This window comes from Acartia tonsa, chromosome 6 (assembly GCF_053477335.1).
Source record: "Acartia tonsa isolate MP-2025a chromosome 6, ASM5347733v1, whole genome shotgun sequence".
Classification (NCBI taxonomy): Eukaryota; Metazoa; Arthropoda; class Copepoda; order Calanoida; family Acartiidae; genus Acartia; species Acartia tonsa.
This window is the reverse complement of record NC_137265.1, coordinates 6,998,981-7,017,017: the sequence shown is the minus strand read 5'-3', so window position 1 is coordinate 7,017,017 and position 18,037 is coordinate 6,998,981. Positions and strand designations below refer to the sequence as shown.

The following is an 18,037-nucleotide window of genomic DNA, read 5'->3' as shown; positions in this document are numbered from 1 at the left end:
GCCTATCATTGGTAATTTGTATTGTATGACGTCTTTTTTTATGGGCACAATAAATAGCTTCTAAATGAGCAACCAGACAATAAAAACTCTTTACTTATCTTTTTTTATTAACTTTAATAGTATAAAAATTTTCATATAAATTAATGCTTATTTTATTTTTCAGAAAAAGTCAGCATATCCTATTTATGTGCTCAGGTAAATAAATTTTATTTCTTAGTAAAGCATAGCTACCATATAATTTGCTTTATAGTTGAGGGAGGAGACATTGGACTGTTTATCACACAGTTTTATAAAAAGGGTTCCTAATTTGTGGCTTTACAACTTTGGGGACTTTGTACATTTTGTTGCTCAAACATTTCAACCATTAAATGTAATCTACAGAAGGGGTAATTTTGAGTGTCATCATTGGCGATATACATCAATTTATCGGCCATTGTAGTATCCCTTTAGATCCATGGGTGCAACCAACAATATAATTTTATTCTTATCATTGCTTTGTAACTTTAACTTTCAAAAAGCTTTTGATTCATGGAAGCTAGATGCAAAAATATTTTTTGCTGTACAATTTCATTATAATTTTAAATTCAAATAATTCAACTACTCAAGAAATTTTAAAGTTTCCTGTTGCCACAATTGTATGTATACTAAGTATTAATCTTTATATAAAAGTAAAAGAATGTCTGTGTGTGTGTGTTTGTATCTTAAGAGTTCGCTTACAGCTGGATATATATTGTTCTCCTTTATATTTATATTTATAGTTAAGTTAAAGTTATGGGTCGAATTACCCTCCTTCGCATAGGCCTTTAGGGGCGTAGGCGCTTGTGTTTATATAATATACTAGCGCTCCTAGCCTCTAGGGGCTTTGCCCCAAGAGGTAATTTAAAAAAAAATTAAGTACCACTGGTGCTGCAACCACCACATTTTAAATTAACTGCATAAAAAAATTAAATCGGATTTTTTGTTTTTAGGGAGGTTTGGGGTGTCCAGGCCCCCAAGAAAATAGCTTAAAACCACCACAGGACCAGTAGATATATTTCCTGAAGAGTAGATTGCAATTGGTTCAGTGGTTCTTAGGGGACAGACAGACGGACGGACAGACATTAAAGCTACTTTGATTTATAGATATTGTGTTAAAAAATTACACATTTATTAATTTAGCAATTAATTAAAAAATGAATCTTTCAGGAGTGTTTTATTACTTCAACACAGTTCTCAATCCAATTCTGTACTCTGTCATGTCGAAAAGGTAAAAAGTTTTATTTTAATTTTCTCGTATTCATTCGAATCCGGTGGATAGAAACCGGTTCTCATCCATACGAAAAAACTATGTCTAGCATCATATTATATCCAGTTTTCTACGAATATAGAAATGTACAATCATAAGATTAAAACCAGTTTTTTTGCCGGTGCCTCCGGCACCTCGGGGCTAAAAAAACTAGTTTTAATCTTATAATTGTACATTCTATATCCACGGAAAGCCGTTTATAATACGAGAAATAACTATTCTTGGTTAACTTTTTAGTAGATATTTTTGAAAAAGAATTCGTATTCTAACAAGGATGAAAACATCCATAAAAGTGAAGCTCTGAAAGAGTGTCACAACTGAATAAGAAGAACATAAACTATATATTATTACAAAATTGTTAGTATAAATTTGTTGCAAAACTACTAAATGCAGGATACTGATTGTATAAGGACACATTTTTATGACTTAATCCTAGAAAAGCTGCGTTTGTAACATTGTACTATGTTGTCCTAGGAATCAGTCCAAAATTAGATTAAAAGGATAATTATATCACATGAAAAATTTTTGTCAAATTAAAATTGTTGTTAAACAATCTGTATGTCTTTTGTTTGCAGTTTTATCTAATACACTTTTCCTTATTTACTCTTTATTCATAATAGATGTAGAATATACGTGGATATTATGACGTCAATTTAGCCTGCTACCATGGAACTCGTTTAATAATTAGTTTGTTCATTCAGTAGAAGTGGAAGGTGATGGGGTTATGTTTTTTTTTAGCCCGCTGCAAGTTTCACTTTATTAGAGAACATGAAAATCTGGTGTAAGATCCAAGTAATAATATATCCATTTTTGTAAAATACAAATGTAACAACATTTCAAGTGAACAATAGTCATTAATCGCATAATATCAGGGACAGTTTCCTCGGATATTAAAATCAAGATTGATTCCAGTTTTGTTTGCTTAAAAAACTGGAATTTATCTTGTAATTTTGATTGTCTATTAAAATTCTACTCTTTCATAAACCAAAGAGGCGTTTTATATTTTCTAATGGAAATATACTCTGAATAAATACGATGCAGTTTACAATGACAAGTTTACTTGAAATTGTGTATTGTAAGTTGTAAAGGAATGGTGTGCTTTTGACACTCTACCCAGGGAGGGAAGGAACATTGGGCTGTTTATTACACTAGTCCCCAAAGTCTTGTAATAAGGTTCTCTTATGAATTGGCTTAACAACATTGAGGACTTTTGATTTTTATTGGTTGAGTTGAGTTTCCAAACGTTTCAACAATTAATCGAAATCTACAGAAAGGTTATTTTGTGTATCATCATTGGGAATGTTCATCGGTCTCTGTCTTATCCCTTTATATCCCTGCACTCTACAATTCATACAATTTTGCGTAAATTCATGTTGGTTATTCATTTCCTATTGCGTCATACTAAAGACGTAAAAACGACCTACTTGTGTATATGCAAATGTCATGGACTTGTAATACACAAAAGAAGTTTCAAATTAAGATCGTGTAAAAAGTATTTTTAAAGGATTATAGGCTTAGGACTCTCTGTAGGTTTTGGAATATTTTATTTTACCCTAATTTAAGTATAATTTTGTTATACATTCAATGGATGGTTTAGGACTTTTTCTATATCACTGTTGCACGGCCAGATGCAAAAAGTTTATTTTAGTGTTAGGCAAAAATGACTTTGCAAATGTATCAGTAAGTAGGTCTAATAACAACTTTTGCTAATTTTAAAATCCAACTAAATCTAATTTTTGAAAAATTTAAGTTTGAAAATTTCAAGTTGGAATTTCAGCCCCTAAGAGCTTACACTCATTCATGATAAGAAAAACAAATATTCATATTTTTCAATTCTTTACAACTTTGCTTTTATGAAGTCTTTCATAAAACCACTCTATATATGATTTATTTAAGGCTGAATTTCCGTGACCTTAGCAAAGCAACTGATAAAGATGGCCAATGATTAACTCCCTTCAGGAGTGGTTTTATGAAGAACTTTATAAAAGCAAACTTGTTTAAAATTTTAAATTAATAATCTTTGCTTTTCTTGTCGTGATTGTTCGGTAACTCCTAGGGGATAAAAATTGAACTTAAAATTTTCAAATCTAATTTTCTCAAAAATTAGATTTAGTTGGATTTTAAAATTATCAAAGGGTGTTATTAGACCTACTTACTGATACAATTGCAAATTCATTTTTGCCTAACACTAAAATAAACTTTTTGCATCTGGCCGTGCAACAGTGATGGGTCTATATGTGGTTATGTGGAAAATAGCTAGTAAAACGTAAATTGAGTAAAAATATAAAATTTGTATTTTTTATATTTTTAATATCTTTAAGCTGTAAATATTATTAAAAAATGATAATATACAAAAACAAGAAAAAAATCACCAATATCTGCCAAAAATATAAGCAATTATTTTTTTCAGAGAATGATTTTTCACCTGTTATAAACTATCATATATTATTTTGTAGTCAATATAGTTTATACCTCTAAAAGTATAATAAAAATTGGAATTTTTTTACAATTTTTAACAAGACATGTTTTAAACATTAAATTTTTAAGGTTTCGCCGTGGATTTGCCGACATAAAGAAGTCTTTGTTTGGGAGCGCAGCACCTAGACAATCAGAACCAGGTCGTCATAGGACTCATAATAGACCCAGGTACGTAGCTCCTGGACAATCAGAACCAGGTCGTCATAGGACTCATAATAGACCCAGGTACGTAGCCTGTAGAAAAACAGAACCTGGTCGTCACAGGACTAATAATAGACCCAGGTACGTAGCTCCTAGACAAACAGAACCAGGTCGTCATAGGACTCATAATAGACCCAGGTACGTAGCTCCTAGACAATCAGAACCAGGTCGTCACAGGACTCATAATAGACCCAGGTACGTAGCTCCTAGACAATCAGAACCAGGTCGTCATAGGACTCATAATAGACCCAGGTACGTAGCTCCTAGACAAACAGAACCAGGTCGTCATAGGACTCATAATAGACCCAGGTACGTAGCCTGTAGAAAAACAGAACCTGGTCGTCACAGGACTAATAATAGCCCCAGGTACGTAGCCTGTAGAAAAACAGAACCTGGTCGTCACAGGACTAATAATAGACCCAGGTACGTAGCCTGTAGAAAAACAGAACCAGGTCGTCACAGGACTCATAATAGACCCAGGTACGTAGCTCCTAGACAAACAGAACCAGGTCGTCATAGGACTCATAATAGACCCAGGTACATAGCTCCTAGACAATCAGAACCAGGTCGTCACAGGACTCATAATAGACCCAGGTACGTAGATCCTAGACAATCAGAACCAGACTCATCATATACCTAGGTACGTAATAATATCCTTAGATTATACAAGAGAAAGGTTTCCTTTTTAACATGAATTGTTATTTTATCTTGTTTCTAGCGTAAGATGGTATTGTTATTGAGTATTTTATATCCGTACCTTATGTAGACAATATGCATAATAAATATTGTATTACATACATATAAGGTCTGGTTGAAGTCAAGAACTCTGAAAGGTAATTTTTTTTTGGGGGGGGGGGATGAAGTTCTTCTCATTAGAGGGTTGGGGAGGAAGGGGGGGGGGGGTTGCACCTAAAACCTTCTATGGACAAATGAAAACTTCCCTGATAATTGTGGAGCAATTGGTATATCCACACAAACAGACAGACAAATATGCATATATTTTATATCTACGACGCAAGTTGTCAGAGATGGATCTTTAAATCATTTTAATGGTGAGCCAGATCGGGGTGAGCCGAATTTCAGCCAATCACAGCGCGGCATTTCATAAAATGATGTGCTCTCATTGGTGGAAAGTTAGCTCTCCCCGATCTGGCTCACCACTAAAATGATTTAAAGATCCAGCTCAGGTAAAGAATACAGTGAGAGAGGGGACAATGGCCCGTTTTTAACAATGGTCCCCAAAGTTTTTTAATAACGTTATCTTTTTCGGTAGCTCAACAACTTATGGGAATTTCATGTAATTTTGATTGGTTGTTTCATTCAGTTGAGTGTTTAAACGTTTCAACCACTAATTGTAATCTACAGAAGGAATAATTGTGTATATCATTATTGGGGAAATACATCAATTTATTAGCTATTTTCTTATCCCTTTAGAGCCCTGCTGATATGAATATATGAAGTAGACAGGTGTAGAATATATAAAATTGAATTATGTTTATGAGACACTATTGTTACTTGATACCAGGGCTCGGCAGCCGCGCGTAAGCCGTCTGTAAGCCTCAAGTAAATAAACTTTTTACAAATCAGCTGGAAGTCTGAACTGACCAAAATATGGTAATCCCTCTTTTTAAATTGTTTTAAAAGCATCAATATAGATTTTAATGTGAGGCTTAGACACGGCTGACCGGCGGCTGACCCGCGGCTGCTAGCCTTGCCTGATACAACTGCATATATAGCAATATTAGAAAATACAGACATGGTGTTTTCATACAAAAGAACACAAATAACAAAACAAAAGTTCTAAAAAGCGTCAGGAATGACTAGAGAGTAGAGAAGAAGAATTATATCACCTGAAAAACCGTACATACTTCTATGAAAAAAATGTGCTGTTATTCGTGGTTTAAGCTCCACCTAGAGATAAATGACAATTTTTACAGGATATAATCATCTTATTATCTTGATATATTTCTTTGTTAACTATCTTGTGTTTAAAAAACTTAACAAATTTGAGTATTTTTCTCAGACTTGCATAATATTATGATTTCCCAAGCACAGTCACTATATAATTGTTTGAATTCGTTAGTCTGCTAGTCTGAATTGGGAAGATTCGCATTTAAAGGTGTTGCCATCCTTGTTTCTTGTAAACAGCAAATATGCAAGAATTCCAAAAATTTTGCAATTGAATTTGAAACAATTTTCTTACAATGGATTTCAAACAAATTTTTCCGTGAATCTTTTTTCAGCATGAACTATTTAACTTCAATAAGGAGAATAGTAGTGTAGATCTGAAATTACATAAAATGCAGGTTCAAGGGACCAGGATTCTGATAAAAAGTTCTAAGTGAAAATTCAACACAACCCACTTCTTACCCACTTCCTTTAGTTACGTTTTACCCCCACATTCGCCACTAAAATATCCAATTTTTTTTGCAATTTCATATGGAATTAATTTTCAGAAGCACGGCTCTTGCAAAATAAACATTAAATTTCTATGCTTTACTGTTTATGGATATTGTCATCCTGGTTTATTCTTACTTTGTTTTCTTTCAACTATCTTTTATTTCTTTTAGGCACTGGATACCGAGAGATCAACGGGATCAAATACTTAAAAAGTAAGTTTCTCTTTCAGCAATAATGCACTTTTTAAACTTTAAAGTATAAAATGTTCAGATGGTTCGATGGTAATAATAGTTGCACTTTTTGAATTGTTTTTCGTCCCCCGATTCTAAAACTTTACTTTTCTTTGCCTTTTTCTTCAAATTTTTTCCATTGCTTGAAGAGATTCTATTTTAAAGCTTTTCATTGATCTCTTTATTTGATTTTCATTCACCTAAAAAGTATCATACTTTTTTCAGTATGACATTGAAACCGATAATAGTTATTTCTCGCATCGTATTATAAACGGCTTTCCGCGGATATAGAATGTACAATTATAAGATTAAAACTAGTTTTTTTAGCCCCGAGGTGCTGAAGGCACCGGCTAAAAAACTGGTTTTAATCTTATGATTGTACAGGGTGCGCCACATAAATCCGGACTTTTTCTTATTTTTAAACAAATGAACATAAAATCGTCAATCTTAAAGATTTTATTGAATTTTAAAAAGTGGAAGGCAAACTAGGTATATGACTATCAGATTATTCAATAAAATCGCCGCCAGCCTCAATCACCGCCTCTAACCGCCCTCAGAACCGCCCGCCGACCCTGGTCACCATGTCCCTGTCCAAGTTGGCAAAGTTCTCTTTGATAGTGGCAATGAAGGAGGTCTTTGTGGAATTGGCATGTCTATTGGTTCAAGCTTCAATGGCGCTCCAGGCCCAAAAGTCCATTGGATTAAGATCGGGGCTGCTGGGAGGCCACATATCCTTGGGGACGTGAGTAACCGCAGGATCCAAATTACCCATCTTTCAAGCTACCCTTTAACACGGCGGCTCTCATTTGGGCCACAGTTGAGCTAAAACAACGTTTTATACCTTTTTAAAAATGGCATGCAGATTAAGCTAGGGTTAACAGCGCAACACATTGTCTAAAACGGGTTTCAAGGTTCCATATGGGCCCCCTGAAGTCGAGAACCGAGAAATTTTCAAGATTTTTGACGTTTTTGACATCTTAAAATCTACCACGATTCACTTTGCCAATGTAATACGGCCATACTAGCTGAGATAGAGAGCTCTAGTCTTTTCTAGTGTCTTCATTAGGTATCTAATAGTATCTCAAGCACGCTTCATAAGTTTATCTCATCTACAGATGGGCTGAGGTCATATTTAGTAGGCCCAAGTCGAAGATCCTGAGTAAACTATCAGCGCATTTCGAATCTGCCTTGTTGAACATATGCGCGGCCAGCTTGGAGTACATGTCCTCCATAGTCCAAAACTTTTTATGGGCAAAAAGGTCATTGCCTAAGCTTTTTATAGTGGGGTCAAACGTCCTGATTGGTCAAGTAGTTTTGGCGCTATGGCCGTTTAAAAAAAGTCCGGATTTATGTGGCGCACCCTGTACATTTTTTATATTCGTAGAAAGCTGGATATAATTCGGTGCTTGACATAGTTTTTTCGTATGGATGAGAACCGGTTCCTATCCACCAGATTCAAATGAATACAAGAAATATCTATACTGGATTATAATCAATTTTGAGCCATACTGAAAACTCGTGTATGATGTAATGTATTACAGAAAATTTTTCACGAATAAGAAAATGAAAATCATAGAATTAAAGTCATTTTTGTTGGACAGGGTCTTTGGCCCGTATGGGCCAACAAAACTGGTAATTATCTTATAATTTACTATCCGCGGAAAGCTGTCTATAATACTATGAATAATTGTTGTAGAGCCCTTGGAAATGGTGAAACACTGGAAGGTGGAAATAGCCAAGAATCAAGCAAGGTAAAGTTTAAATTTATTTGCTTCATTCTAAAGGGGACTATGCACGAACAAGAGCAAGTGATATTAAGTACCTTCCAGCAGTTAACCTGAATATTTTATTGGTGAATGTACTTGGTTTATGCTTAACTAGCGGCTACGCCCCAAGAGGCCTCTAGGGGCACTTGAGGAGGGGGGAGTCGAATTTGATAACCCAATTTTTTATTTTAGATTTTAAAAGAAAAAGTAAAAAAAATATTTTGGGTGGTGGAAATTTTTTTTTTTTTTTTTGGGAAGGGTGCCCTATCATCATTTTTAATTTTAGTTAAAAAATTTAAAAATAATAGTTATAAACCTTCCCGGGACTTATGAGAAGCTACCCTGTTAAGGAGAACCCGATCGGTTCAGCGGTTAGCGAGATCCTTCGGTACAGACACACAGACAAACATCCTGTTACTTTAGTATAAGGATACAATTGTATCGACGTAAACGATGGTTTTCTATGAAAAAAAATTTGAAATAATTTTTTTATGAAATATTATCAAACATTTTGTTGAGTTCAAACTGTTGTTTCAACAAAAGTATATAATTTTGATGAAATATATATATATATAGAACAAGGATGACAACATCCATAAAAGCGAAGCCCTTAAACGGTAGGAGAAACGAATATTAACTCTTGTAGAGTGTCAGAACTGAATTATCAGAATATTTATCAGAATCTAGGGGCGTAGTCGCTAGTTTATAATAATAAACTTACTATGTTTTTATATTGACTATCCTTATACGATGTAATTGTACAGAAAAAACAAAGAAATTGATTTGATTGCAAGCAAATTGATTTTATGTCCATGTTTTTTATTGATTTTATTTGATAATTTGGAGAGAGAGAGAGAGAGAGAGAGATGTCTTTTATTGATTTTATTTAATAAATTGGATGTAATGTCTTTCTTTATTGTCATTTATGTACCTTTTATATTTGCAAAAAAAACAAGGATGACAACATCAATAAAAGCGCTGCTCTAAAAGCTCAAACGACAGAGCAAACGGTCGTGAACACTTGTAGACTATCAAAACATAATAGGCAGCATTCTATCAATCATTTTAAAGACTTGATTAAAGAGATAAGAGATATTTAAACTAGTGTACCTTGTTGTCCCAGGAATCATTGTTGAAACTCAGATGAATAGGATGATTATTTCGTACAATTTTTTTTAAAGCATGTTTTAAATCAACCTAAGGACTTTCTGCTAACTATTATAGAGTTGCTACACTTCATAAGAGTACCTAACTGTTACAGGAATCATCATCCAAAGTTTGACATCTATAGGACAATTCTAACATCCATAAATTAACACAAAGAGCTAACCGTGGCGTACGCATGGACGTACGCATGGCCTACATACCTTAATCATAGAAATGCTTCGCTTTAAAAAAAAAAAAGGCCTTTAATATCAATATGGAGGGCAGTTTTATAAGACATTATCATCATATCAATGGGGAGGAGGTAGATAAATTCATTTTCTTTTGTCCTATAGGTACCTGCTCATAGAATTTGGCAACTAGAATTAAACATACACATTCAAAAAGGACAATAGATTGTTTCTTATTCGTTGGCTTCACAACTTTCAGGACTTCATTGAATTTTGATTAGTTGTTTCATTAATTTGAATGTTTAAAAGTTGCAACCACTAATTTCAAGGTGTATTTTTGTCATCAAAACTGTGAATTTTACAGCCTAATTGAATTTAATGGGTGTGAAAATGACAGTAAAACTGTGTTTATGACATAGTAAAGGTGTAATTTTGACAGTGAATAAAAAAAATATTGCCAAAAATGTAGCTAAAAACGAAATTGACAAAAACACACCCAATTTTTGTCAAAAACACAGTGGTTGTATTTTTGCTAGTGGTAAAAGTGGCAGCACCCCGTTGTTTACTAAGGACAAGAAGAGGGAAGACCGTTGGGGGGAATTGTTCTTAATTTTGACAACCCCCAAGAGAAAAACCTCACAAGTTAACTTAACTAGATACAATTTTTAAAAGCGAAGCTTTTCTACAATTACGGTCGGTCCGTCCGTAAGTCCGTCAGCCCGTAACGGTTAGCTTTTTTCGTTAACATAAGCATAATTTTCCTATCGAAGCATCTTTATATTCAAATCATAAAAATATAAGTTTGTCCATAAAAATTATCCTGTATTACAGCACATTTCAACAAATTTGCGTTATAAAGGCTTAATGTTAATTTGACCCAACGTTTTAGAACTTCGCTTTTATGGATGTTGTCATCCTTGTTCCTTCAATAAGCAATTTTCCTTTAATTTTCTTTTCATTCATTTTCCTCTCAATTAAGTAAGATAGGGTAAATAGATACATTGATTTCACATTATAGTATTAGTTTCTTATCCTTATAATGAAGTAAAAGGATCTTTGTGTGTCTGTCTATGTGTACCAAAGGACCGCTGAACCTATATGGTTCTCCTTTCAAGGGTAGAGGCTCCATAATATCTGTAAACATTCCCTGGACCTATGAGAAGCTAAACTGTAAAGGAGAACCAAATCGGTTCAGCGGTTAGCAAGATCCTTTGGTACAGACAGACAGACAGAGAATCTCTTACTGTTATATAAGGATTGTATATCAAATTAATTTTAGTTAAGATAAAGGGAAAAAGTCAAATGATAGCATATCAAAATGGTTAGTAACTAGGAATCTAAATGAATAAGATAATGGTGATCAACATCCCCAATGATGATACACAAAATCACACCTCCTGTAGTTTACAATTAGTGGTTGGAACGTTTGGACAATAAACTTAATAGTCTCGAAAGTTGTGAAGCCAACGTTAAAAAAAATGTTATTAGAACTTTGGGGACAAGAGTAATTTACAGCCCTTTTCTCCCTCCCTCATTAGTTGGTAACATTCCAACATTAATATGTTTGCAATAGCTGTATAAAATTTTTTCTCGTATTCATTCGAATCCGGTGGATAGAAACCGGTTCTCATCCATACGAAAAAACTATGTCTAGCATCGTATTACATCCAGTTTTCCACGAATATAGAAATGTACAATCATAAGATTAAAACCAGTTTTTTTAGCCCGTTCCTTCGGCATCTCGGGGCAAAAAAATCTGGTTTTAATCTTATAATTGTACATTCTATATCCGCGGAAAGCTGTTTATAATACGATGCGAGAAATAACTATTAATATACATTATAAATCTGTTTTTCAGGATGCTAAATCTAGTCCTAGTAAAGAGGATTCCTATGGTAGTAACTGTAGTGCACTCAGAGCTAAATTAACAATCAAACTTCAGACAGACAGACAGATGGACATGGTTCTACTTTGTATTATAGATTATTAATCTGTTTCAGGATGCTAGATCTAGTTCAAGTAAAGAGGATTCCTATGGCAGTAACTGTAGTGCACTCAGAGCTGAATTAGCAATCAAACTTCTGACATACTGACAGACAGACAGACAGACATGGTTTTACTTTATAATACAGATTATTAATCTTTTTCAGGATGCTAGATCAAGTTCAAGTAAAGAGGATTCCTATGGTAGTAACTGTAGTGCAGTCAGAGCTAAATTAACAATCAAACTTTAGACAGACAGACAGATGGACATGGTTCTACTTTATATTACAGATTATTAATCTTTTTCAGGATGCTAGATCTAGTTCAAGTAAAGAGGATTCCTATGGAAGTAATTGTAGTGCAGTCAGAGCTAAATTAGCTATCAAATTTCAACATTTAAACAGGTTTCATTTTCACAGGGATCTAAAGGGATAAGACAATGGCCGATAAAGTGATGTTCATCCTCAATGATGACTTTTGTAGATTGAAATTGATGGTTATAACGTTTAAACACTAAGCTTAATAAACCAACCAATCAAAATATAGCGAAAGCCCACAAATTATAAAAAACGTCAAAAGGTTTAATTTCAGTTAATGAAAAATGGAAAAAGTACCTAATCAAAATAAACTTTTCCAGTATGGCTTTGAATCCGGTTAATATTCGCTGGAATATAATAGATTCTCTGCCATACTGATAAATTATGTATATCATATATAATTTTCTACGAATATTAAAATAAAATCAGTTTTGTTAGCCCAGGCCTTCGGCTCCTATTGGCTAACAAAACTAGTTTTAATCTTATAATTTTTCATTCTAATATCCGCAGAAAGCTGTCTATTATGCAATGCAATAAATAACTATTCAGAGTTACAGTTTTAGCAATACATATCTATCAGTAACTTTGTCTTATTTCAGCCGGGGCACCGTGCCGACAAATTTGACCGACATGACAACAACCATGGCCGTTTCTCCGCAAGGTGACGACACAATCACTTTCCGGCTGGTCAACTCGGTCTCTGTTATTCACTTCAAACGTGCCAGGCATAGAATACTATATAGAATGCTAAAGACAGTAAACAATCATTTTTTAATCGCATTTTATAACTTGTAAGGGTATTTTCTTTGAAGCTTAAGATCTCAATAACTACTCAACTCATTGGGTTTTATATTTTAGGTAAGCTTCAAATTAGTGTTTTATAGGTATTTTAAAAGTCTTTTTTTTTTATAAAAGTTAGTATATTTTCCAACCTATTTTTTTAAATTCTGCACTATTCTAAAACATGAAGATATATTTCGATTTTAGCTAGCAATCATTTTTAATTCATTCTCTTGTAGAAGTGAATCAAGCAATATTAGCTTGGTCGTCTTTTAAAAGCAATATAAAATAATTAAAAAAATATAAATTATTAAAGTCCTTTAATGTATAATATTCTATAATTGAAGTTCATGGCGCAACTCAAATGGCTCTTCTGCAGCCCCTAGCAGCTGTTATAAGGTAAGGTGTCTTTCTTTTGTCTTTTTCTAAGAAAATTATAAACAATAGACTTACTCTAAATTAATATTGTACCTTTTTACAAATCAAATTTTATTTTTAGCCTATTTTCTTAACAAAATAAATATTAATTTAACAAACTTAACAAAACTTAACAAACAAAATTTAGCGAACACAGTAATAGTGTCTGACTGATTATGACGTAACAAAAAAAATTAGCCAATGAGAGGCCGTTATTGACCAATGGTAAAATTTATAGTGGCCTCTCATTGGCTAATTTTTTTTGTTACGTCATAATCAGTCAGACACTATTACTGTGTTCTGATTTAGCATGTTATTTTTTAAGATGTAATTTGAATCAAATGTTTATTTTTTAATTCTTCAGGTCCTTAGGTTAAAATATTCCTTACTTGCGGTACGCCCCTAGAGGCTTCTAGCGGCATTTTACAATTATTTTGGTATTTCTTTTCAAGTGTCGATTTCTCTTGGGAGGGTATTGGTACCCTCCCAAAAATTAGTTCCAATGACCTATGAGAAGCTAAATACATTGTAAAGGAGAACTATATCAGTTCAATAGCTACTGACATCCTTCGGTACACACACACAAACAGATATAGGTCCTGTTACTTTATCGTAAGGATTAGCGGCTACGCCCCTAGAGGCCTCTAGTGGCACTTTAAGTGTTTTTTTATAATTATAATATGTCTATGTTGCGTTTGACGTTTATGTTTGCGTAAAAAATTCGATTGGGGGGGTGGTGGTACCCTCCCCCAAAATAGTTAAAAACCTTCCCGGGACCTATGAGAATATACCCTGTTAAGAAGAACCCGATCGGTTCAGCGGTTAGCGAGATCCTTCGGTACAGACACACAGACAAACAAACAGACAAACATCCTGTTACTTTAGTAAAAGGATTACACTCACATTTTATAAATTTATTTTTACTTTCAGGGAAGAGATATTAGTCCAACAGAAGAATGTAATAAATGTCACAGCCTGGCCTCTCCTGATGTTATAGGTAATATTATTTTTAATATTCAGGGATCTAAGATTATGGCCGATAAATTAATGTTCATTCACAATAATGGTTTAGATTACAATTAGTGGTTGAATATTTGGATACTTGGATACTAAATAAACCAACAGAAAAAAAATCAATGAAAGTCCCCAAAGGTTATGAAGCTAACGAATAAGAAAACATTATTATAAGACTTTGGGGACTAGTGTAATAAACAGCCTAATGTCTCATCCCTGGCTCTCGCTAACCGCTGAACCGATCGGGTTCTCCTTTACAGGGTAGTTTCTCATAGGTCCCGGGAAGGTGTATAACTATTTTCTTGGGGGGTGGGACACCCCCAACCACCCCAAAAAATGAAAAATACCCCCCCCCAAAAAAAATTCTTTTTAAAATAAATTTAAAATAGTGGGTTCGACTACCCCCCCCCCCCAAAAAAAAAAAATCCCCAAAAATTTTTTTAAAATTTTTCTTTTAAATCTAAAATACGAAAAATCGGTTTGATCAAACCTCTTGGGGCAAAGCCCCTAGATGCAAGGGGCGAAGCCGCTAGTTGCTAAATAAACCAGTAAGCATTCAGCAAAAAAAAACAAATTTTGGTTTTATTAGAAGTTATTTTTAGTATGGCTTCGAAACAGATATAAATATATATCCGCTAGATTAGAAACAAGTTCTCAGCCATACTGAAAAATCATGTTTAGCATCGTATTGTAGACAATTTTCCATGAATACTATAAAAAGATAATAAGATAAATACAAGTTTTGTTCGGGGCTAACAAAACTAATTTTAATATTGTAACTTTTCATTTGAATATCCGCGGAAAGCTGTCTATAATACGATGCGATGAATAACTATTATTTACTTTAGCATCCAAATTATACGTAATATTCAACTTTTAAAATTTAATTTTTGAATTAAATTAAAATTTACCTTTTAACTATTGAAAAAAAAAATGCATTTATTAAGTTTCATAACTACTCAAACAAAATGTGTATAATATAGCAATGTTATTATTCGTTGGCTTAAAAACTTTGGGGACTTTCTTGAATTTTGATTGGTTGGTTCATAACGTTGAGTGTCCAAACGTTTCAACCACAATTGCAATCTTCAGAAGGGGTAATTTTGTGTATCAACATTGGGAATGAACATTAATTTATTTGCCATTATCTTATCCCTTTATATCCCTGGTTAATAACCCTTCCCTGCTACTTTGTAAAAGTTGTTAAAGATGGCTGTTGTTTAAATAGCCAAAAATGTGTATTAACTGAAGATGTTAATAACATTTTTTCCATTATGGCTGCGAAACCGATTATATCTGCTAGATTATAACCGGTTTTTAGCTATGCTGAAAAATCATGTTCATTATCGAATTACAGACAATTTTCAACCCCTCAGGACTAATAATACTAATCTTATAATTTTTCATTTATATATCCGCGGAAAGCTGTGTATAATACGATACGATAAATAACCATCTTTTATATTATACATGTTATTTAAATCTTACTTAATATTCAACTTCTAAAATTTAATTTGCAAATAAAATTAAATTAAAGTTTACCTTTTAACTATTTTTTTATAAAAAATGCATAACTACTCAAACAAAATGTGTATAATGTAGCAGGAAGAAAGGGGACAATGGGCTGTTTATTACACTAGTCCCTAAAGTATTTCAATAAGAATTTCTTATTCGTTGGCTTAACAACCTTGGGGACTTTTATTGAATTTTTATTTGTTGGTTTATTTAGTTGATTGTCCAAACGTTTAAACTACCAATTGTAATCTACAGAAAGGTTACTTTTGTTTATCATCATTGGGAAGTACATCAATTTATTGGCCATTGTCTTATCCCTTTAGATCCCTGTCTAAAAATGTAATTGTTTGAAGTATCAGCCAAGAGAAATAAAAGTTAAATTGATCAAACACTTTACAAAATAGGAAAAAAATTCAGTTAAAACAAGAACAATATGTTGCAAAGGAATTAAGTTAAAAGCTACTCTATAAGTGTTTGTGTCTGTCTGTCCTTTCGCAGTTATTACAAGTGATAAGACAATGGACGATAAGTTGATATACTTCCCCAATGAAGAGAAACAAAATTTCCCCTTCTGAAGATTACTAATAGTGATTGAAACGTTTGTAAACAACTTAATAAACCAACCAATCAATTTATTAATCTTTAATTTGTTTTAAAGTTTGCACTAATATACTCTCTTCATTTTCTCTCTTTATCTCTTTCTCTCTCTCCAGGGATCCTAAGGGATAAGAAAATAGATGATGAATTAATGAATCTCCCCAATGGTGACACACATAATCATTCCTTTTGTAGATTAAAATTAGTGGTCGAAACGTTTGAACACTAAACTTAATAAACTAACCAATCAAAATTCACTAAATTTCCCAAAGTTGTTAAGCCAACGAATAAGAAAACGTTATTACAAAACTCTCTCTGCAGTCTTTCTCACTATCTCTCTCTCTCTCTCTCTCTCTCTCTCTCTTTTTATAACCTTTTATTGATAATTTCACTCAGCTTCGCTAATATTGGATTAAATTGTCCTTGTTAATTCTTTGTAAATGAAAATCATTATTTTAATTGTGAAATAAAAGTAAAGGTTGATCTTGGATTTAACACAAGCTTTTGATAATATAATAAGGGTTAAGTCTTGACAAAAATAAAAATAAAGCTGTTTTTAAAAGTTTTTGATGATAATTATCTGTATAATCTTTTACTGTGGTTCTTATAAAAATGTACAGTTTTTGAATGAACCAACTGACCAAAATGATAAAGGCAAAATAGTCTCACAAAGCTGTGTTTATGTTTACGAAACTGATAAATATCCGCTGGTTCTAAGCCATACTTAAAAATTATGCATCCTATCATATTATAACCAGTTTGGTCGAATATAAAAATGTACAATCTCAATATTAAAACTAGTTTTGTTAGCCCGTGTCTTAGGCATCTCGAGGCTAACAAAACTGGTTTTAATCTTATAATTGTACATTTTTATACCCGTGGAAAGCTGTTTATAATACGATGCGATAAATAACTATTCTCTTGCTTTTCAGATGACAGCTGGCAGCACCAATGTAACAAGACACAAGTTCACAGCTCAAGATTCTAAAACTAGTTTTCTCAGTGAAACAGAACTATGTTCTATTCTAATCTGTGAAAAAAGATACTTTTATTCTCAAGTTGAAGAAACAATTACCTAATATAATGTTCTATGAAAGTTATTTATTGAAAAAATACTCTTATGAAATGTTATGCGAACATCAAGGATGAAAAGATTAAAAATAAATAATGTATGAATGATAATTCATTTTAAAATGAAAAAGACAAATATAAGTGAATACTACAATAAAGAGATACTAAATACATTTGAAAGAACCTCTAAAAATAATTATATAATCTACATATAAATGAAGAAAGATATTCGTTTGTTGGTCTGCCTATAATTTATCAAGGTCTAGTATTTTTTATCATGGCATTTAACGAAAATTTACCCTATATTATGTTTTAATACAAGAAGCAATATATGTATCTACAATTAATTATTTATACATAATCATTAGGATATATAAGTTGGAAGGAATTTTAATGTTAGAGGGAGATTTAAAATCTGCATCAAATTTTAAGGATTTTTTAGAAAATTCGTTTTTGTATAATTATTTATCTAAAAGCGGAAATACAATTTAAGTTTATAAATTTTGACTAATAGGATAGGTGGATTGGAAACTACCTGGGCTCTAATTGGTTGAATGATGTGCGACACTTAAGCTTCTCCAATCAGAACGAAGATAATTTTCAATCCACCAATCACAGATGTCAAAATTAATTAACTTATGTTTGTATT

General features: G+C 32.8%; 1 protein-coding gene across 1 annotated transcript in view; it reads left to right on the top strand.

Annotated features, from left to right (window-relative positions):
- Positions 1-17,653, top strand: part of LOC145321710 (uncharacterized) — a 44,605-nt gene extending 26,952 nt beyond the window's left edge. The window contains exons 6-15 of the mRNA XM_080163255.1: positions 164-195; positions 1,186-1,246; positions 3,833-3,931; positions 6,535-6,576; positions 8,291-8,345; positions 11,987-12,081; positions 12,594-12,719; positions 13,122-13,173; positions 14,122-14,188; positions 17,250-17,653. Coding sequence (XP_080019381.1) covers positions 164-195; positions 1,186-1,246; positions 3,833-3,931; positions 6,535-6,576; positions 8,291-8,345; positions 11,987-12,081; positions 12,594-12,719; positions 13,122-13,173; positions 14,122-14,188; positions 17,250-17,305 — 685 coding nt within the window. The 3' untranslated portion in view covers positions 17,306-17,653. The remainder of the gene's footprint in view (positions 1-163; positions 196-1,185; positions 1,247-3,832; positions 3,932-6,534; positions 6,577-8,290; positions 8,346-11,986; positions 12,082-12,593; positions 12,720-13,121; positions 13,174-14,121; positions 14,189-17,249) is intronic.
- The last annotated feature ends 384 nt before the right edge of the window (positions 17,654-18,037 follow it).